This window comes from Durio zibethinus, chromosome 1 (genome assembly GCF_047325235.1).
Source record: "Durio zibethinus cultivar Kanyao isolate XHJ-2024 chromosome 1, ASM4732523v1, whole genome shotgun sequence".
Taxonomy (NCBI): domain Eukaryota; kingdom Viridiplantae; phylum Streptophyta; class Magnoliopsida; order Malvales; family Malvaceae; genus Durio; species Durio zibethinus.
Window position 1 is genome coordinate 3,532,540 of NC_143162.1, and position 20,315 is coordinate 3,552,854.

Genomic DNA, 20,315 nt, shown 5'->3' on the forward strand with positions numbered 1-20,315 from the left:
AATAGTGTGGTTAAATGCCAAAATTTTGGACATCAAAGAAATAAGTGCAGGTCTACCATTTATTTTTCTTGGAGTAACGTGGGAGAAATCAAATTCCAACTCGGTCCCATCACTTTAGAGTAAAAGTCCAAAATTCTGTTTAAAAACGTTTCTCAACGCTGACAACCACAATTTCCGTTTTTTGTAAACGGTTGCGTGAGTTATTAGTAGATCGGTGAATTTTTATTTTATTTTATAAAATATGGCAAGATTTAAGTTGAATTAAAAGTTATTTAATGGTATAAATTGAGCATAGTGAAATGTTAATTTAAAATTTTAAAAAATTTTAATATATATTTTTAAATTAAAAATTATTAATTAATCTAATATTTAAAAAATTATTTGTTTAATACATATATTTAATCATATTAAAAATAAGTAATACATTAATTCATTAATTAATAAATTTATAATTTAAATATTATATTAAAAATTTTTAAAAATTTAACTATTAAATTAAATATATGACTAAAACTAAAAAAATTATGGGATTAAAGTTGCATTTAGTTTCAAACGTACTTCTAATGGAGATGCGTTTGCTATGAAAAATTGTGCTGAATGCATCAAACATCTATTTGGATGTATAATTTGAGATGCAAAAACAAGTTTTTTTCAAACAGAGATTTTAAATCCAGCTAACAAACATACAAATTTTTTTTTATCCTTTTAATTTAACTTATTCTCTTCCTTTTTTATTTTAATTTTGTTAAAATATTACAAAATAATTTATAATTTAATATAATAAAAAATACTATTTAATATATTATTGTTTTTTAATTATTTATTAATAGAATTTTGTATTTATCATAAAAATATTTTTATTATTTATTAATTTTTATAAATTAAATAATTTAAACTTTTTATTTTATATAAAATTTAAATTAATATCTTTATAAATCATTTTATAACTCATTATAATTCATTCACTTATCATTATATTTATATTCAAACAAATATTTATATTATTAACTTTAATTATATTACTATAATAATTAATTTTACCTTTACTATTATCTTTAATATCATCCAAATTAATCTCATCGACGTACGTCCCCTAACTCTAAAAAAAGTTTAAGCGCTAAATATCGAATCTAAGCCTTGAAAAGTCCACTTCTTAAAGGGGTAGAGTGAAATTTAGGCTAGGCCTCATGTTAACAATTTCCACTCTTCATTCCTCAGCCATTCATTTTACATCATTCTCCAACCTTTCTTAGCTTTTTTCCAATAGGATGTTTGAATCTGACCAAAACCCAATTCCGAGGCCAGCTGGTAGCACCGAGTATTGCTGGTGCAGAGCCGTGCCTGGTGGCACTGGCATCACAGTCTTGTCCCTCCTCCTCTCTAATCCCCCAGATATCCCGCTATTCGAAGCAGCCCTTTCTGCGCTCCAAGTTTCCCATCCCATCCTTCGTTCCAGGCTCCACTTTGACGCTTCCAGGAACAATTTTTCTTTCATAACAGCTCGTAAGCCTCATGTTAAAATTCAATCCTTTGATCTCCCATCAACTTCCCACATTCTCCAAAGCCTATCAGATGATTCCAACATTGATTCGCACCAGTTTTTACTCGAACATGAAATGAATAGGAACTCATGGGAACACACTGATGATGACCAAGCTGACCAGGATGTTTTTTTTGTCAGCCTTTACACTCTAAGTGAGACAAGATGGGTGGTGGTGTTCCGGCTGCACACGTCAGCTTGTGACCGAGCTACGACGGTAGCTCTGTTGAGGGAATTTTTGGAGTTGGTAGGTGGTGGAAGAGCCAAGGCGGAGGAGATAGGGAAGGGAAATGAAGAGAAAGAATTAGAGTTGAGTTTGGGAATTGAAGATTTGATTCCTAGCGGGAAAGCTAACAAGCCTTTTTGGGCACGTGGGTTTGACATACTTGGCTATTCGTTGAACTCTTTCAGGTTAGCGAATCTGAACTTTGTTGATGCTAATTCGGCTAGATGTTCTCAGGTTGTGAGGTTGCAGATGAACCCAGATGAGACTGAAAGGCTTGTTGCTGTAAGTGACAAACTGTTTTCTTCTCTGTTTCATTTTTGTTCTTGTCTTTTTTGTGTCTTCCCTTCATTGAATCCAACTGCAAGTCTGCAACGTTGTAATTTCAACATTTATATGATTATACTGTAACTTTGCATAACTTCTTGTCACCACTAATCACTAAAGTCGAGAAACTTGTCATGTCTCTGCTTTAATCAAAAGGGTGTCTTCAGAATCACGAGTTTCATGACATCAATTATTTCATTCCAAGTCTTTGCTCTCACCAAGTCGTTGCGACTGGCCCCAAGATTAAATATTTATTGCCAGGCCCAGAAGATTAGTTTCAGACTTTCAGCTTTCTATGATTTCAGTATTGTTTTGTACGAGTGGTAGGCCTAGTCACTTAGGAAAAAAGGAACCCATTAAAGTGAACAAAAAGGTCCAAAGAGAGCCGATCGTTCTTAAGGATCAAGAGGTGCCATTACTTTCGTCTTGGTTCTAATTTCCCATTCCTAAAAATGATGACCTAATGGGAAAGAGTAGAGTCGGTATAACGACCGAGAACCGTAGGGCTAAGGGCTACTCTGTACATTTTCTGGTTGTGATATGTGAAAGTGACAAGTTCCAAAGCCAATCGAAGAAAGGGTAGAAAATGCTGGCCCGTTATCACAATTTACAATCACAACATATGGTCTATGATGTGGATGGGATTTTGGGCTGCTCAAGAAAAAGGATGTGGGCCTTGTGTCTAAGATTATTCTTTAGTTTGATAAAATCATGATTTATGGGGTTAAATTGTTTTAAAATTTACATTATTTGCAATTTACAGGGTTGCAAATCAAGAGGTATTAAACTCTGTGGAGCCCTGGCAGCTGCTGGTTTGATTGCAGCTCGGTCCACTAAAGACTTTCCTGATCAGCAAAGTGAAAAATATGCTGTTGTAACCCTCATTGACTGTCGGTCCATTCTTGACCCAGTTCTCAGTAGCAATCATCTTGGTAAGTCCAAGTTCATTCCCATAATTATCATCCCAATCCTATCAAGTTTTGAGGAAAAAAAAAGTGATTAAACGTCATAATTATATATATGTGATCTTTTTTGATTCAGGATTTTACCATTCTGCCATCTTAAATACATATGACGTGACTGCCAATGAAGAAGTATGGGAGTTAGCCAACAGATGCCACTCGGCCTTTTCCAACGCCAAGAACAACAACAAGCATTTCACGGACATGAATGACGTAAATTTCCTCATGTGTAAGGCCATTGACAACCCTGGATTGACTGCATCATCATCTATGAGAACTGCCTTCATATCAGTTTTCGAAGACCCCGTGATTGATGAATCCAACAAGCTGCATGGAGAAATTGGCCTAGTGGATTATGTTGGGTGCTCTTCTGTTCACGGTGTTGGTCCAACCCTTGCCATATTTGACACCATACGAGATGGTTGTTTGGATTGTGCATGCGTTTATCCGGCGCCACTGCACTCAAGAGAACAAATGCAAGAACTGATTGATTCGATCAAAAGAATTCTTGCGGATGGTAGTATCAATAATGTAGAGAATGATAGCTAGATCTTTTGTTCGGTGAACATTGTGCTCACGAACAATTTATTTACTAGCCAATAGCCATCATATATGAAAAATAAATGAACTAGCAAAACTGTCAATTCATAGATTTCTACAATACAGGTGTATCAGGCAACTTGGCAGTTGGGAGATGTAGATTCGGATTCTTCCAAGCTAAAGCCTCTTTACTTGCACACCAAATAAGCTTATTTCATCGACTTGAAGAGGTTTCCTCTACTTGTTGCCCTGTATCATGTTTTTTACTTTTAAACAAAATGAATCTGTTTACCAAGTTATTTCTACGCTAGAATCATGTTGCTGATAATTAACTTGCCTGACCATTTATTTCACGGCTTTGTTCACCATCCGGAAGAAGCATTCTGGAAACTACTAACCGATAATGTTATTAAAATAAATTATTTCACATCTAATAAATTTTTAATATTTTATAATTTTATATTCAGGTTAAATTTCTCTATCTATTGGTAGTAAATTGAATGTTTAACATAATATCAAAATCAAGACTTTTTTTCATTGTTTTTTTTTAATTTATCAGTTTTTATCATTTTTTTTTACACGTTATAAGAGTGTTAAAATAAATTATTTCATATTTAATAAAATTTTAATATATTATAATATTATATTTAAATTAAATATTTTTATTTATTATTAATTGATTTTAAGTTAGATGATTTAGCAGGAAACTACTGCAGGAATTGATGCATCGTAAATTTATACTTCTAAAAGCCAAAAAACTGTTCATCTGGAATGGCTTATTTTGTAGTTTTCAGCTTCAAGTTTATCCCCACTGTAGCCTTTTTATGTGGCTTTGGCACATAGCCCGTGCTGCACGTCCGTGGACTTTCAATGTCTTCGACAAAAGTGGATATCAATTAGTCAAATGAAGAAAAAACAACCTTGGAATATGGTAATATTTTAATATTTTTAATTTCTAATCATATTCAACAGAATGTTCTGCATTTTGGATGCAGATTTCTTGATATGGTTGTTCCTTAAACCAAATTATTACCTCTAGAGCCAAAAGAAAAGATTGGGAGGAGAATGTGGTTTGTATTCCGATCCAGAAGTTAAATGCAGCAAATGTGCATATTCCTAAACATAAAACTTTGAAATGTGAATTTAAAATGGTAATATTGGTTTGGTCTGAAGAAAGTTTGAGAAATATCAGTGTCAAACTATTGACTTGAATTGCCACAATTACCTGTCTCTGATTTGGTAGAGATGGAGGAAATAGAAAGGAAGAAGCAGAGAAAGTGGAAAGGGATATATTCCCTTCTTGCGCTTTCAGAAAATGATTTCTAATGGTAATCCAACTAATACTTTTCTGGCATCACATTCTAAGTTGTTGCTGCAAATATTTACAAGAAGAAAAACCAGGACTGGGGAATTAATTCACCTCATGTTCTTTTGAACTTGATTCAATCTAATCTACCTAGGAAAGTTATTAATATGATCAAAATCAGCACTGCAGCAGAGCTGGATGTGTATCATACAAGGGAACTACAAGTCTGATGCATTCATGGAACTATAAGCTCAGAGTATAGGTTAAAGATTATAGTTCCCTAGTACTATAAGAGGCCAACTTTTTTTTTTTTTTCTAAAGAAACTCTTCAACTAGTTTTCCAAAATCAAACTTCCCATTACAACATTCTACAGCATTCACAACTTCTTGAAATGCAGGGACACTGCATGGAACAATTAGCTTATTCCTTTGCTCAAAACCATATTCATTGTATGACTTCTCCAGCAACATCTTGAAGAGCGGATGAGACAGGAAGCTGGTTGGCACTACAAATCTTTCTTCCTCCTCTCCTACATATATAGCAAAAAATCCAGACGGGGTTAAGGCTGTAGGAGACATTTGCTCAAATTCCCTTAGCAAGCTTTCATATTGTGATTGCTCTCGATCACCTCCACCCATGCATTTCACCTTCTTGGCTAACTTCTTCAAGCAAACCATCTTTTTTCCCAACATGTTTTTTCTTTTGTGTTTGAAACTTGCAAGAAAGGGAGAGCAGTGAGGTAAGATAAAGAAGTGGGGAGCTAGAAGTAGAGGTGGTGTCAATTTCTATTGCTTAATGAGTGGGGGGGAGAATTTTATTGTGGTTACAGAGGGAATGTCTCAGAATTGGTCTATCTTTTGACTAATTAATTGGGATTTGGGAATATGTGGACATGGTTTCTAACTTGTAAAAAAATTCTGATATTTACTTTTGACTCGTCAATAGTTAAACAGGAACCAAACTTTAGACTTCAAAAAATGTTAGAGATCAATGGTAAGGTGCATCCCCATGTGGCCATGTTGAATTTTGATTGATAGGACATTATGCACCACATTTGTTGGTAAAACATTGTTGGGTGGCTAAGAATCTAAAAAAAAGAGTTTGGTTTTCTATCCCTCAGAGTGGTAAAAGAGCTAAAGATGCATAAAATCCATTAATATTGATGGAATAAATAACCCTTTAAAGAGTATTAACTAATCAACTGCTAATGAATCATTTCTTTATTTGAATAAAATGCCAACCACAAATCATTGTGATGATTCTTGATTATCAACAAAACAGCAGCAAAATCTTCAAGAAAACAAATGAACCACTTCTATCTTATTCACTTTTTTTTTTTAAGGTGGGAATCTCAAATCAGTTTCTGTTTAGTGTGAGTCATGATGAAATATAATCCATTCCAGGATTGAATCAAACACTAAAGTTAAATGGGGAATTAGGGATAGATATTCTTCAATAGTGAACTTTACCATTTCTGTTTGTCTTGTAGATAAGCAGAAAAAATTTCTATTGACAAGGAGAAAAGTTGGTGGAAGGTCTTAAATTTGGTGGGTTTCCATGAAGTGGGAATTAAGCCAATTAATTAATTAAATCAAACATAGTCAAACACACCTACTATTTTCATTTCTGGACTAGATATTCTAACCCCAAAATGGGTGAGGAGCAAAGGGCAAAAAATGTAGCTCTTCACATATGGCTGAAAGCAGGTTCGGCCATTATCTTCTTCTTTTTCCATTTTTTTTTCAATGTCAAATGAGAGACAAGAAGGATTGGAATGACAAAAAGAGAAGAAAGTTGTAGAAGGGTTGAGGGTTGACAATTAGCAAATTGGATGCTTCCACCTACAAAAAGATATGATTTTAGGCCTTGTGCAGTGGGGGAAGATAGAACAGGCTGGGCCAACACGAAGTAGAAAATGAGTTAGATGACAAACTGAGTTGACTAAAGTTAAGGCAAAACCATAACTTCAAGGACTAAGGTTATTCTTCATAGCCCATGATCATGCTCTACAGGAAAAGCACGACCACATCCACGGAAAAAAAAACGGAAGCTTCTTTGAATTTGAAAACTCGTTTATTTTGTCCAGAGCAAAACCAATCCAATTCCAATCCGTCCATGGTTTTCAATGGTTTCTATCTATTCCCTAGACCATGCTCTTCATGTATATAAGAAAAAAAAATTGTTTATTAATATAGCATAAACAGCAAACCTATGTTCATGTTTTTGAGCTGGTCTCATGTTTCCGAATTCAGATTTTTATGTAACTTGACGATCAATAATAATCTTGCCATGGAAAGCATGTAATCATCGGTCAAATTAGGAGGATTTGGAAATTTAGGAAGATTAGAGTGAGAGTGTGGTGGGTCATCTTGTGGAATTTGTGCACCATTACAGTATGGGAAACGGAGAGACGCAGTATTAGAACAAAGATCATCAATTACTATTATTAGTCAGTAAAGTAGACCATTTGTAACGCTTCTTGACTCAAAGTCCTCGATTTGGAACTTGAAACTTTTGAGCACTAGTAAAGATAAATTATGTTAAAAATTTTAAACAATTTTTTTAAGGAAACAAAAGTTTTCTTAATTCTTATCAAAAGAAGGTTTTTCGACTATTATGTGATATTATAATCTGTTAATAGAATAGTATTGGATTTTTATTTTTTTTTAATTTTAAACAATTTTAAATAAGAAAAACAATTTTTTTTTTTTTATATTTTAAGAATATACTCCTTTATATTATAGTTTTAGACAACGCAAACAAAATCTTTAAATCAAATATTGGACAAAAATCAGTTAAAATTATATAAATAAAATTACAATTATTGATTTAAAATTATATAATTTTAGAAAAAAATACAGCCATTAATTAAATAACTCCATCATATAACATATAGTTTGTGTGTAAATCTAAAAATCAATTAGTATTATTATCATATCATTTTTTTAAAAAATTTATAGAGTTGAGTTTGCTAAGTGTTTAACTTTGATATAAATGATAAATCTAAAAAATTATTTTATTTTGATACGAAAAGAGTAATTTCGCATTAAAAGCATAAAAAAGATGTCATTTATTAGTCTTTTTTAAATGTTAATGATTTAATAAAAATAAATTAAAAATTACAAGGAAAATGCTCACAAATAATGTATTAAAATTTTAGCCCTTTGTTTGGCATTTATTCTCGATTAAAGTTCGTTTGGGACCATTCAAGTCAAAGGCTGCTTTGTCTAGTGGAATGATTCTCGCTTCGGGTGCGAGAGGTCCCGAGTTCGATTCACGCAGCACCCCAATTGACCTCAAATCCATTTTGTTTTTCACGCGTGGGCTTCCAAAAACACCTCATGTTTAAGCCCAGGCCCTTCAAATTTCTAGGGTTTTTAATTTTGATTCTGAGAATCAAAATTTCAAATCCCTTTCTTCTTCCCCAAATCTTACAGCCCTCGCACTCGCACTTGGCAGTAGACCAAATTTCTGTCACAATGAGCAGATCTGGCCAGCCTCCGGATCTCAAAAAGTAAGCTCTTTTGCACACTCTCATTTCAATTTCATTTTTTTTTTTTTTTAAGTTTCTTTTCCGCCGATTCTTCGATTTCTAATTTCTTTTTATTGGCGGTGTTGCTTATATCAGGTACATGGACAAGAAACTCCAGAGTAAGTTTAATGCTTTGCTATTACTTATGTCATTTTTATACTACTATTTAGTTAAAGTTAGATTATATTCATTTTTTGTTGCTTGTTTCCAATAGTAGCTCGCTTAAGCCCGAATTCAAATGTCTCGTGCACGATCATCGATGCCTCTTTAAGCTGAGTTGGTTGAGTTAAGTGTTTGGGTAATTTTAGCTGAAAGGGTTCTAAATGTAGGTGTAATAGTCAGTTCTAATAGTAAGCGAATTCCCCTTTTGATTCTCTGCACCTAAATTGTGATTTAAATCTTGGTTTTCTTTGTTCCATCTTCACGCTTTTTTCTCACTTTGTGAGTTTGTTGTAAGATTTGAGTTGAGACTTTAGACTCGAGGGTGTCCTACTCTATGAAATATCATATTTTGGGTCCATTATAAGGTCTGTTTCTGGGTTATGATAGTTAAAGACTGTGTCCTATGGGACATGGGATTAGGTGCTCGATTGCACATGAAGGTATTAAGACTTTGCTCCTCTTTTTGAGATGTTCTCACGAGGTTAACAGAACTTGAGCTCATTTTCTGTATATTTTTCAATCTTTTAGACTCTTGTGGATATTGATGGTTCTAAAATTTCATCTACAAGAATCTATTGTATGGATCATAATTGAAGATTGATGAATTCATGAACTAAAGTAGATAGTAGATTTAAGTATGCATTGTTATGGTATTTCTAATACCTCCATGCCTTAGTGTGTCAGGAAATTGTTACTTGATGCTGTTAGTTGGTCTTGTAATTTGCACTTTGTGGGCCACTATAAAATATAAAATATAGAAGGGGAAAACCTTGTAAGATTTATACATAAAATAAAAACTACTTATTATGGCTTATGAGCTTGCAGATTGTTGATTTACATACATTGCAGATTTGTAGTAGGCATCAGAGGAACCAATTTAATTGTGTGAATTCTATTTGTATTTAATACTGCAGTCAAGCTGAATGCAAATCGGATGGTTGTTGGTACGCTTCGTGGGTTTGATCAGTTTATGAATCTAGTGGTTGACAACACTGTGGAGGTGAATGGCAATGAGAAAACTGACATAGGCATGGTGGTGAGTCTCCTAATTTTTTTTTTCTTTTACGTACCCTGGTCAATGCTTAAATTGTCATTAAGGTATATCCTTTCGTTGTTAGCCTTATTGTTATTGATGTGAATTTACTGCAGGTGATCAGAGGAAATAGTGTTGTTACTGTTGAAGCACTTGAACCTGTAGGCACAATGCAGTGATTCTGGCTTCTCTTTTGGAAATTTGGAATTCACTTAATGTATCTCTTTAATGCCGTGTTGTTTGGATAACATTGCTTCTAGTCTGCTATTTTGGGATGGGTTATGTTTTGTAATTGAGAATTTGTAGAAGTTTAGATGGATTTCCCTGGTTAATGGAATGTAGAGGATGGTAACAGTGGTATTTATTCTTAATGCTCAGCCCTAGATTGAAGCATGTGGTTCTGCATATGTTAAAGCTTGTTTCTGGTCCTTGATGCACTTTAATGCATTCACTTCTTTTGCCCCTGGAGCTTGGCATTAGATGAATTCCTATCCATAGTTTGATAACACCTTCATTTTTTTTTTTCAAAAAAAAAAAAAAAGGGCTTTTTTGAGGGAGGTAATTGAACTAGGCAAGCTTACCTCCATCTAGCTTATTCAGAAAATAACTACCATTGTCGGTCTCGGAAAATTTTGTTTTCACTAACAGAAAATTTGATAAGTTCGAATCACTAATAAAACTTGAAGTAAATGGAGACTCAGAGATGCTTGTTGTTATTCCATCGTGGGAACTGGAAAGTCCAGCTGTTGGACTTGCACATGGATGGTTTGTTTTGTGAATTGATGGGCAATTTTATCGAAGATGTCTTTGATAAAAAGGAAAATAATAAGTTGTCGTTTAATCGTTTATAGCCGTTGGGTTTTGGCAATTATATTGAGAATCGAACAGCAATTTATCTTTTGTATATATTATTGGTATATTTTCCAAAAAAGAAAAGAAAAAGGGAAGAAACAACCACCCTTGGTAAGCGAAGATAGTTGATTTCCCCTTTCAATTAACGAAAGCATGGGGGTTTAAAAAGCTTATCTTTTCCTTTAAAGGGGCAGCAGCCCTTTCGTTTTCCTCTCCTTGGATAGTAGAATTCAATCTCAACTGTTGCTTGGCACTTACCTTTTAACAAGCATGATTCTACGAAGCCATCTCATTGATGTTTAACAATCACTTGGAAAAGGCCAAAAGGGCAAAGCCGCAAAGGCTGCCATCTTTTTTTGGGCACGAAGTATACAGACGAAGGATGCCCGCGAAGTTGGATTTGAATTTGAAACAGTGAAACTTAATCTCCCAAGGGAAAATATACCGTAGAGTTTTCAACGGGCAGCTTCGCTTAAAGTTTTCTTTTTCGCATGCAGCAGCTCTCAACAACTAGTAGTATTAGACAACAGCTCCTTCCCACTTTCATTTTTCTTTTTCCTTTGTTCTTTAGGCTGTCCCTGGGAGTCCTTGAAAAGGCACCAAGGACCCGTTGCTGAGTCCCAACACCCTTTTGACCCTTTTGAAAGGGAAGTGTTTTGAAGCTTCATCACAACGGAAAATCAATAATATGGATACAATAACTTAACTCGGCTTTGAAGGGTAGACAGTTATAAAAGGTATATCTATGATTTATATTTACAGCTCCTTAAGTGGTGGATCCAAATTTTTTGAGATCATAATGAATCAAACCTCTCAGCGATTGTTGTCTAATCGAAACTGCGAACTTCTCTGTATTTCTTATATGTTTTTCGATTTAATTTAAAATACGTAGAGATCCAAGATATTCTATGAAATATTTCGAAGCATTGCTTTATAAAGTTAAAATGGCACCTTAGTTGTAATTACCCAAAAAAAAAAAAAAGCTTTCTCCCAATGAAGAAAATAGGGTTGGTAATCACATCTTTAACTTAATTATGCATAAATTAACTAACCATTATTAACATCAATGTTAGCAAACTTGAACTTTTCTTTTAAAAGCTCACCAATACTTGCTTTTTATCCTGTTCTAATGAACTTGCCTGGTTGCAACTTGGTCAAATGAACAAATCTTCTGGCAGTGATTAATCAAAGAAGGGTTTTTTTTTTGGATAAAAATTTAAAAATAAAAAATTTATTTTATCTTTCAAATCAGAATAAATTATTAATTCATAAAAAAAAAATTTACAAATTTTTTTAAATTTTTTGAATTTTTAATTTTTTTTACTAATTAAAAATTATAAAAATTAAATTTTATATACTTTATATTCAAATTTTAAATCTTTAACTACTTGCCTACAATAAATTTTAAATCTATACACTAGCTTCATTGGTTCCTCATTTGAGTGGTAAACTGAAAGCAAAATGAGGGGACAATTTTGTTGAGTTTTGAGCTGGGGTACCTCAAAATTTTCATTTGCTAGGAAAACTGGTGGGACCCAGAGCCTGACATGATAGAGTTAAACTAAGACTAGGATAAGGGGCTCTTTCACATGTCAGAACCAGTTGGATTTAGTAAAGACAACCTTTCTTTATGTTGGGATTGTCTGTCATCTTTGCTTAAAAAATTACCAAATCCTATTTATATATTCAAATTCCCAGATCTTCTAAAATTTTCATTGTTAAGTCTACCAAAATTAGAATGTTCATTGAATCTGTTTGCATTATAATAATTCAAAATAGAAAGTAGAAACCCATACATATTGTCTAAAGATTGATTGGGATACATTGAAATTATAGTATGAACTAAAATGATACACATTATTAAATGAAATTGGAAAAAAATATTAAAGATCTGTTGATAGATATGTTATAGAATATTAAATTTTTAATTCAATAAATATGATCTAATTTCAATTCAAATATAAAATAAAATTACTAAAAAGAAAACTATGTAATCTAATGGAACTGTTCAAATATAAAGGTGTGCATGTAATTATCATATCATCTCTATGATTCCCAAATAATCAAATGTCAAGCTGCTAAAAGAAATGATTCATTATGTGATTAGATGGCAACATATCATTGGCTTTGGAACAAAGACAAACGATAAATTAGTGTGGAGAAGCAGTGCGCCTTTTTGATTTTTTTTTTATTGGTACTTACGCCCCTATTTGCTTAAAGATGGGGTTTTGGGGCAAATGTAGCCGGTGCCAGGTTTCTCTCTCCATTTCTTCTCCAAGCCTCTGTCTTCATTTCCTCTAAATTTTGAATCTTTAACTTTGCTTCTTCAATGCTCAAGCCATAGCCAGCCAAGAAAATTAAATTAAAACAAGGAAAAACTGAAAGAAGTGATGATAGTTGCTTCTTACCGTCCAAAATCTTTCCTTCAATCCAACTCTACGTAGACACCAAATCTTGACATCCCATTGTTCCATTAAGTCCTTCCAAAGAAACCAAATTTTCCATAGAAAAGTTTGTTTCTTGTCCCCAGTAAAGGAAAAAAAAAACACAATGACTGAAGTACTCCAATCATCCCAATCTCACTTCTCTTCACCCTCAAGCTCTACCTCCACTCCACATGCCCTTATTAACTCCAGTGTAAGCACTGTGGAAAGTGACCAAGAAGAAGAGAGTAGGCAAGAGGAAGAAAGGAAAGAAAGGGACAGGGAAGGAGATCAGCTGTCTTTATTAACACTTTTGGTGGCTGCTTTTAGGAAGTCTTTGATTGGGTGTAGCATTTCTGAAAGTAAAGAGCTTTGTTCAATGGAAATTGGGTTGCCTACCAATGTTAGACATGTTGCTCATGTGACTTTTGATAGATTCCATGGATTTCTTGGTTTACCGGTTGAGTTTGAGCCTGAGGTCCCAAGGAGAGCCCCTAGTGCCAGGTAAGTTTATCAATGAAGGTTCCTTTTTTGTTCTTGAAAATTATCATTGAAACTATCGTCTAGGTTTGTCACGATTTGAGTCTTTCTTGATTAATTGGTTATTGATTGTCAATAAAAACGTAGTCTTTAAAGAAAAATTTTCTGGTGTTTCGTTATATTGGTTAATGTGGATGTTTTCTTGAAATTCTTTTGTGAATTTAAGTTTGCTCAATAATTTTTCCCCCTCTCTTGAATTCTTTGTTTCACATTCATATAATTTGGTCTGCTTAACTTTTATGTTATTTTTTCTACGAAAGAAATGGTTTAGTATTTTCCCTTTTCTTACGTAAATATGAAGAAAATGTTGTTGTAAACATCCATCCATTTTAGGGCTTCGAATTGTGATTAATTTCTTTGAGGCCTTGATTCTTATATGGAATTTTAGTAATAAAGGTGGCCATTGCTTTTCCCAATTAAAATCTTAATGAACTTGACAGTTTGCAACAGTTTGTATATGCAAATTTCTTCCACAAATGTTAAAGTTCTTCTCTGCATTGTATGCCTTTTTGCCCTGCTGGGCATTTTCTATTGAAGCACTTAGGAATTGGGTGCTGGGTACCCTTTCCTAATTTTTTTTTTTTTATAATGAGTAAACCTTAGTGAAATTATATCTATTTTGTGTTTGTTTCATTGTTTGATTCATGTTGCTCAGTTTGAAGACCAGGGACATTTTGATAGTTCATACCATGGATATAGTGAATGTATGGAGATAGAAATGATGATACCTTGCTTTGTGACCACTGCTATTAATGTCTTTATCAGCTTTCCATCCAACAGTGTTTTTGCTAATTTTATTTCATTCACTAAGATACCATTCTTGTGCAGTGCAAATGTATTTGGAGTTTCGACAGAATCTATGCAGCTTTCATTTGACTCTAGAGGGAATAGTGTGCCAATGATACTACTCCTGGTGCAAAGGCATTTGTATGCCCAAGGAGGCCTCCAGGTTTGTGACTATCTATCTTTTATCTACTATTGCCATAAAATTGCTTGAAGTATCAATTTTAATAACTAAATTCTTATATTTATTTCTTTAGGCAGAAGGAATCTTCAGAATTAATGGAGAGAACAGTCAGGAGGAGTATGTCAGGGAACAACTAAATAGGGGAGTAATACCAGATGGGATAGATGTACATTGCTTGGCAGGTCTTATAAAGGTATTTTCTTTGCTCTTTAAAAGCTGCTGGTCTTATTTGGTATTATGAGCATGTTTTTCATATTTATATTGGGTACATAAGTGTTTCTGCTTGTTGTATTTTATCAGGCTTATTTTTATTATGAGTAATTAAAATATTGAGAATGAACTGTACTATCAAAAGGACTGGTTCATGGGCTGAGAATGCTGTCAAGATACCTCAGAATGATGTTTAGAATTTTGTATTTGGTTGATGTTTTTATAATTCTACAGGCTTGGTTTAGAGAACTTCCTAGTGGTGTCTTGGACTCTCTTACTCCAGAGCAGGTAATACAATCCCAGTCAGAAGAAGAGTGTGCTCGGCTTGTAAGGCTCCTTCCTCCAACGGAAGCTGCTCTACTTGATTGGGCAATAAATTTAATGGCTGATGTTGTGCAACTGGAACATATGAACAAGATGAATGCACGAAATGTCGCCATGGTGTTTGCTCCAAACATGACTCAAGTGAGTAAATATCTTTTTGTGGTTTTAAATATGCATGTCAAACTTCATGTACAATTATTGGTTACTGATATTTGAGCCAATTTGATGTAGTTGATAAAGCTTTACTGAATTGCTCTACAATGTGTTCTCCATATTTCTCACCTTAAAGTTGCTAACTATTTTAAGCATATAATTTGACACTAGTTCACATGGATGCATCCCCTATACCCTTGCGTACAAACTCACAGCATTTTTATATTTTTAAAACATGGGGGAAATCGGAATTTATTAGAAAAGCACCCTCATTTACTAATCTGATAAATGATCTAACTTCAAGACAAAGAGTTTATTCTACTTTCAGAAAAGCCCTTTCTGGGGCACCTAGAAGCATACCAAAGGTCTTCCTCCTTATAAACATGACAGTATATTTTTCTGATACTAATTCTTTTTCATCAAAGTTTTAGTTTAATTTAGGTTTGTGTGGCGATAGCCAATATCATGTAGGTTTGTTCTTGCAATCTGATCCATTCATGGTTTAATAACCTCCACTACTGCTGTTTATTGCAGATGTCTGATCCTCTAACTGCATTGATGTATGCAGTCCAGGTGATGAATTTTCTTGAGACACTTATTATTAGAACACTTAAAGAAAGGGAAGATTCTATGGTAGACTCTACTTCTGTTTCTCCATTGGAGCCTTCTGATAAGAATGGACAGCAAAGCTCTTCCCTACTACACAAAGATGTCAATGAGGAGGTTAAAAACAAAAGTGAAGGAGGGAAAGCTTTTGTTGCTCAAGAACCTGCTATAGACAGCCCCATTCACTCTGCTGAAGAGAATTTGACTACCGAATGTAGCTCTCAAAGTTACCTAACTTCAATCGAGAACATTTGTGCTGGAAGTCGATCTCTAGTTGATGATGACTGTCCTTGCACTGTGGTTTCTCAAGTGAACACATTGGCAAATGAACTCCAAAAAGGTGGCCACCGTGGTACATCTAGAAAGAGCAAAAAAAGGGGTCAATCAAGCATTTCAAGTCTAAAGAAGGGATCTAAGAAGGAAAATGTACGATCAATGGGTCGTGGAAAAAGGATTGTTAGGCACATTAATTCAAGAGCAGAGCTTTTTGAAGCTTGGAGCTGAAAGGCCTTTGATACTTGGTTGTAGACAGATGGGATCGGGATGGGAGGGAAAATGCCAACTGGTAAAACTTGGTATGTTGTGTTTCAGTTTCTTTCTTTGGAAAATATTGTGTATGAGTTCATGTGTATCTTGTATGTGATTTAGGGTGGAAATTCTGTAACCTTTTTATTGCTTTATACTGACATTTCCTGGTCTCATTCTAACATGTTCTGCTGTTCATTGTACCTCATTTTTAAAGCTTCTAATCGATCAAAGTTTCTTGTTTTGCTGACCTGAACGTGACTTTTCCTTGTGCCTGTCTGATTGTAGTTTTGATGTAGGAAAAAAATGAAAAAAAAAAAAAATCCTGCAATTAGAAAACAATGACGAATTAAGCATGACAAGGGTTGAGAAACAAGGCAAAATTTGTAGTAGCCTAAAATGTTTTTCTTGAGGACCAATCAAATTCCACTTCGGGGTATATTCCCTGCCTGCTTCATGGTAAAAGATTTGACACTTTGATTCAATGGAGGATTTTACTCTGTATTGCCAAATGCAAAAACAAATCATAATTTTTAAAGACTTACTTTTCCTCAAGACTTCTCTCAACGATTTAACTTCGAAATTTTTGTTAATACTAAGTATTGTTTTCAATATACTTTCTTTTCACAATGAATGATTGGTTCAAGTAATAAAAAAATGCATTCTCATTTTTAATTTTTAGGTTCCGATAAAAAAAATATTAGACAAAATCCAAAAACCGTTAGAACTTAAAAAAAAAAAAAATCCTTTCTTTCCAAATTAGGTTTTAAATTTCCTTTGGTGGTGGCAAAACAAAAGTGCCTTTGGTAGATAAGAGAAAAGGGGAAAAAGAAAAATAAACTAATCCAACGGTTAGATTAAAAGATCAACAGGTGGTCTTGAAATCTATTGGAAAATGGGAGGTATTGATAATTTAGGAAAATAATTAAGAATAAAAAGATTAGTATTCATAATTTGAAGATAATTAAAAATTAATAAAAAGTTGTATTTTTGGACAAAAAAAGTTGGGCTAAGAGCCTATCCAAAAAGAGAATGAAATTAAGCCCATAAGAAGAAGAGCGGATCAGCCCACATGCCCCTCAACTTTATTCTTGAAAGTAACAAAATGCAAACAACCGGCTGTCCTAAACTTGAGAGCATTTTAAAGATTTAATTCTCAAACTTTGTTATTTCTGATTTCAAATTCTCATTTCATGGTTCCCTTTTGTTGTTTTCAAGCTTAGAAATTCGTTTTTATTTTCATGCAAAGTCAACTTGGAGATGAATATACGATGCTTTCCGAGAAAATTTTCTTCTGCTTTGCCTCCTCTGGTTCCCCTGCAACTTCCTTCTCCAATGTAATGATTTCTTCTTTGGTTTTGTTGCTTTTCTTTTAGAATTTTTGTTATATATGCGCTCAATTAATATGGGTGCCTCGCAAATTTGCTTCTCTTTTTGTATAGTTTCGTGGGTGCTATTTGGTGTTCCAAGCTCTAACATTTGTGCTAAAGTTATGAATTTTTTTCGTTCATGCATTCTTATTTTATGTTTTTTTTTTTTTTTGGTGTTTTAAGGGAAACCCATCTTTGGTATATATTGCCTAATGAGGTGAAGAGTGTGGCTCTTCTAAATCAATATTCTGAACTCTTATCACCATGTGAAAGAGAGAATGTTAACCGCATGGGAGGAGACCAGCTCAAGAAAAGAGCCCTGCTTGCTAGAGCCTTGGTTCGCACTACCATTGCCAGATGTAAGTTCCCTTTTTGTTGTGCTTATTATTTTGTTCATATTATTCTTTTATCTTCGGCTGTGTTGTAAAGTGATAAGAAACAATTAGTATATCTGAAATCTGATATTCTAATCTATATATACGTTGCATAATCTATCAAGGTTAGTTGAGGCCCAAGGGATTAGATCAAATTCTCAATTTTAATCTAATTAAAGTTACGCAATTCATGTTCAATATGACAATCGTGTGTAGATGCACCATCTTATTTGGGGGGGGGGGGGGGGTTTAAGAAACTGCTAGAATCCTAGTATGTGATCTGATTTCTCTTCAACCACATGAAGGTTCAAGCTATTACTTGGAGTTGTGATTGAGATTCATGATTTCAAACAAAAGGAATAGTCTTGCTCATCTTATTAAGTATTATTTTTAAGCATCATGCGTCGGTTAACAGCGTAAGTGGTGTAAATGGCCTGCTAGCAATTCGGAAATGCCTTTCTGCAAAGAATGTTTTCAACATGCATATCTTAGGGACTCTAGATTGCTATCATTATATTACATGCCCTACATCAACTACTAAAATAGTTTTTGTATTGCTAGATCAGACAAATTGTCAGATGAATCCAAGATCTTTGAAGTTTAGGAAGAACATCTATGGGAAACCTGAGGTGAGTTATATCTTGGACTAGTAAAGGATTTGCTTGTTTGAGAACCTTGCGGTATTGTCCTTCCATTTTATATTTTTGAATATCATTTTATGTTCTTGTGTGTCTTAATTGTTTGTTTGTTCCATATTTAAATAGGTGGAGTGGCAGAATGATGACAACTTCAGCCCACCACCTTTGCATTTCAATATCTCACACACATCTTCTATGATTGCCTGTGGTGTGACAGTAAATGTGCCTGTAAGTCAATTGTTGTTCTGGTGGTCTGTAAAGATCTGCTTACACAAGGAATGTGTTGGTTCGTCTCTGTTAAAAGTTTTGTTACTGTGTACTCAAACTTGGTGCAATTTCCTTGCCTAATTGTAGATTGGCATTGATGTTGAAGGGAAGCAACGAAAGATAAAGAATGATATCATAGCGTTTGCTCAACGCTATTTTTCTCCTTGTGAGGTGAAACTTTTAATCGCTATATCAGACTCTGAAATTCAGCGTCAGGAGTTTATTAAACTATGGACTCTCAAGGTAAGCAAGATATTATGTATACTAAATCTGTCCCAAAGCATGACAAATCATAGTTGAAATTTAAAATAAATTGTGCATGCACATTTTTCTCAAGTTTTCTACAATCTGGATCTCCTTTCCAGGAGGCATATGTAAAAGCATTGGGAAAAGGCTTCTCAGCTGTACCTTTTAAGACCTTTACTATTCGGTTCAAGGCTTCAACTATAAGGTGCTTTCATCTTCCTGGGAATTCAGTTTCTGAGGTTTGTACCTGAACTTCCTGGTAATCCACATAGATAGACAGATGTCAGCACTTGTGTCGCAGTATCTATGTGGTGAGGTTATAATATAAATAATCATTTAGTCCATTAAGGAAACTAAAAGTATTGGTGAGCTAGTCATTTAACCTTCTTGCTGAGCTTTTTTATCAGAAGTAACAACCGAAATAGAAGAATAGAAGTAACCGATGCATGTAAAATGAAAAATAAAAAGTGCCACTGAATGCTGTGATTTGTTCCTCTGGAAATTGATTCAGGATGTTATTATGTTGGTTATGACCTAACATATCCCACTGATGTATCTAAATGTTTTTTTATTAACACTAGCCACATTCTCAGGCATCTGAGGTAATTGTTGAATCATCTGATGATCCCAAGAACCTCCCAAACAATTGGCAATTTGCACTCCTGGAAGTGGCTGCTTCTCATTATGTTGCCATTTGCACGGAAAAGGATAAAATTGTTGGAGGTTGGTTTCTGATTCTTATTGGTTTAAGAGAGTTGTAGAATACATGGTTGCTAAAATATTAAAGATGTTTTATTCGTAGGTGAAGCAAATAGGCCAATGAAATTAACTGTGCGGAAAACCATTCCATTTGTTGAAGATGTTTGTGTCTCTGGAACTGATGCAGTTCTAGTCCTTGGTGGCATAATTGAGCAATAACAGAAATGCACTCTACTTGCGCTTTATAAATTTTATTAAAATGTATTGATATATATACTCATATCTCCTCTCTCATTATCTGGATTGGGTGAAGTAATCTTCAATTCCTCAGAATAGAAGCTTTTGCTGCAGTTCCTATAGGTCGAGACATAGTAGTGAAATTTCTGTAACATTATAAAGTTCCATTGTTAATGGTGTAATTAGTATTGTTTCTTAGCATTTTTATTGTAATTTTTTAAAATTATCATTCTATAGCACGAAACAAAGAAAATTAAG

General features: G+C 33.9%; 5 protein-coding genes across 8 annotated transcripts; 4 read left to right on the forward strand and 1 right to left on the reverse strand.

Moving 5' to 3' along the window:
* The first annotated feature begins 1,148 nt into the window (after positions 1–1,148).
* On the forward strand, positions 1,149–3,895 carry LOC111310976 (uncharacterized). Its single transcript, XM_022910356.2, has 3 exons — positions 1,149–2,048; positions 2,854–3,022; positions 3,132–3,895. The coding sequence occupies exons 1-3, from the start codon at positions 1,269–1,271 to the stop codon at positions 3,599–3,601; spliced, it is 1,419 nt and encodes a 472-aa protein (XP_022766091.2). The 5' UTR covers positions 1,149–1,268; the 3' UTR covers positions 3,602–3,895.
* A 638-nt stretch (positions 3,896–4,533) lies between these two features.
* On the reverse strand, positions 4,534–5,646 carry LOC111310977 (auxin-induced protein 15A-like). The gene has a single exon (XM_022910357.2). It carries the CDS (start codon positions 5,589–5,591, stop codon positions 5,214–5,216), a length of 378 nt encoding a protein of 125 aa, XP_022766092.1. The 5' UTR covers positions 5,592–5,646; the 3' UTR covers positions 4,534–5,213.
* Positions 5,647–8,274: 2,628 nt separating this feature from the next.
* Positions 8,275–10,031, forward strand: LOC111310978 (putative small nuclear ribonucleoprotein G). The gene is made up of 4 exons (XM_022910359.2): positions 8,275–8,413; positions 8,528–8,550; positions 9,508–9,629; positions 9,743–10,031. Exons 1-4 carry the CDS (start codon positions 8,379–8,381, stop codon positions 9,803–9,805), a joined length of 243 nt encoding a protein of 80 aa, XP_022766094.2. The 5' UTR covers positions 8,275–8,378; the 3' UTR covers positions 9,806–10,031.
* Positions 10,032–12,661: 2,630 nt separating this feature from the next.
* On the forward strand, positions 12,662–16,476 carry LOC111311702 (rho GTPase-activating protein 4-like). The gene is made up of 5 exons (XM_022911314.2): positions 12,662–13,405; positions 14,270–14,390; positions 14,482–14,601; positions 14,853–15,083; positions 15,630–16,476. Exons 1-5 carry the CDS (start codon positions 13,029–13,031, stop codon positions 16,203–16,205), a joined length of 1,425 nt encoding a protein of 474 aa, XP_022767049.2. The 5' UTR covers positions 12,662–13,028; the 3' UTR covers positions 16,206–16,476.
* An 845-nt stretch (positions 16,477–17,321) lies between these two features.
* Positions 17,322–20,258, forward strand: LOC111311705 (4'-phosphopantetheinyl transferase superfamily). 4 transcript variants are annotated; one of them, XM_089759134.1, is made up of 8 exons: positions 17,324–17,563; positions 17,780–17,955; positions 18,532–18,599; positions 18,735–18,836; positions 18,963–19,118; positions 19,241–19,360; positions 19,703–19,844; positions 19,924–20,258. In XM_089759134.1, exons 1-8 carry the CDS (start codon positions 17,487–17,489, stop codon positions 20,037–20,039), a joined length of 957 nt encoding a protein of 318 aa, XP_089615260.1. In that variant the 5' UTR covers positions 17,324–17,486; the 3' UTR covers positions 20,040–20,258. The 4 variants fall into 4 exon arrangements, with proteins under 4 accessions (XP_089615266.1, XP_089615260.1, XP_022767052.2 ...); XM_022911317.2 differs by having other exon boundaries at positions 17,326–17,563; positions 19,715–19,844; XM_089759144.1 differs by having other exon boundaries at positions 17,326–17,563; positions 18,537–18,599.
* Positions 20,259–20,315: the final 57 nt, after the last annotated feature.

Excerpts from the sequence above, each read along its gene's own strand:
- LOC111310978 (XM_022910359.2), top strand. The coding sequence starts at position 8,379 with ATGAGCAGATCTGGCCAGCCTCCGGATCTCAAAAA. Across the intron at positions 8,414-8,527 it reads CAGCCTCCGGATCTCAAAAA|GTACATGGACAAGAAACTCC; the intron begins GTAAGCTCTTTT and ends TGCTTATATCAG. Across the intron at positions 9,630-9,742 it reads AAACTGACATAGGCATGGTG|GTGATCAGAGGAAATAGTGT; the intron begins GTGAGTCTCCTA and ends AATTTACTGCAG.
- LOC111310977 (XM_022910357.2), bottom strand. The coding sequence starts at position 5,591 with ATGTTGGGAAAAAAGATGGTTTGCTTGAAGAAGTTAGCCAAGAAGGTG.
- LOC111311705 (XM_089759134.1), top strand. The coding sequence starts at position 17,487 with ATGAATATACGATGCTTTCCGAGAAAATTTTCTTCTGCTTTGCCTCCT. Across the intron at positions 17,564-17,779 it reads CTGCAACTTCCTTCTCCAAT|GGAAACCCATCTTTGGTATA; the intron begins GTAATGATTTCT and ends TGGTGTTTTAAG. Across the intron at positions 19,361-19,702 it reads CTGGGAATTCAGTTTCTGAG|CCACATTCTCAGGCATCTGA; the intron begins GTTTGTACCTGA and ends TATTAACACTAG.
- LOC111311702 (XM_022911314.2), top strand. The coding sequence starts at position 13,029 with ATGACTGAAGTACTCCAATCATCCCAATCTCACTTCTCTTCACCCTCA. Across the intron at positions 14,391-14,481 it reads ATGCCCAAGGAGGCCTCCAG|GCAGAAGGAATCTTCAGAAT; the intron begins GTTTGTGACTAT and ends TTATTTCTTTAG. Across the intron at positions 15,084-15,629 it reads TTGCTCCAAACATGACTCAA|ATGTCTGATCCTCTAACTGC; the intron begins GTGAGTAAATAT and ends TGTTTATTGCAG.
- LOC111310976 (XM_022910356.2), top strand. The coding sequence starts at position 1,269 with ATGTTTGAATCTGACCAAAACCCAATTCCGAGGCCAGCTGGTAGCACC. Across the intron at positions 2,049-2,853 it reads AGACTGAAAGGCTTGTTGCT|GGTTGCAAATCAAGAGGTAT; the intron begins GTAAGTGACAAA and ends TGCAATTTACAG. Across the intron at positions 3,023-3,131 it reads TCTCAGTAGCAATCATCTTG|GATTTTACCATTCTGCCATC; the intron begins GTAAGTCCAAGT and ends TTTTTGATTCAG.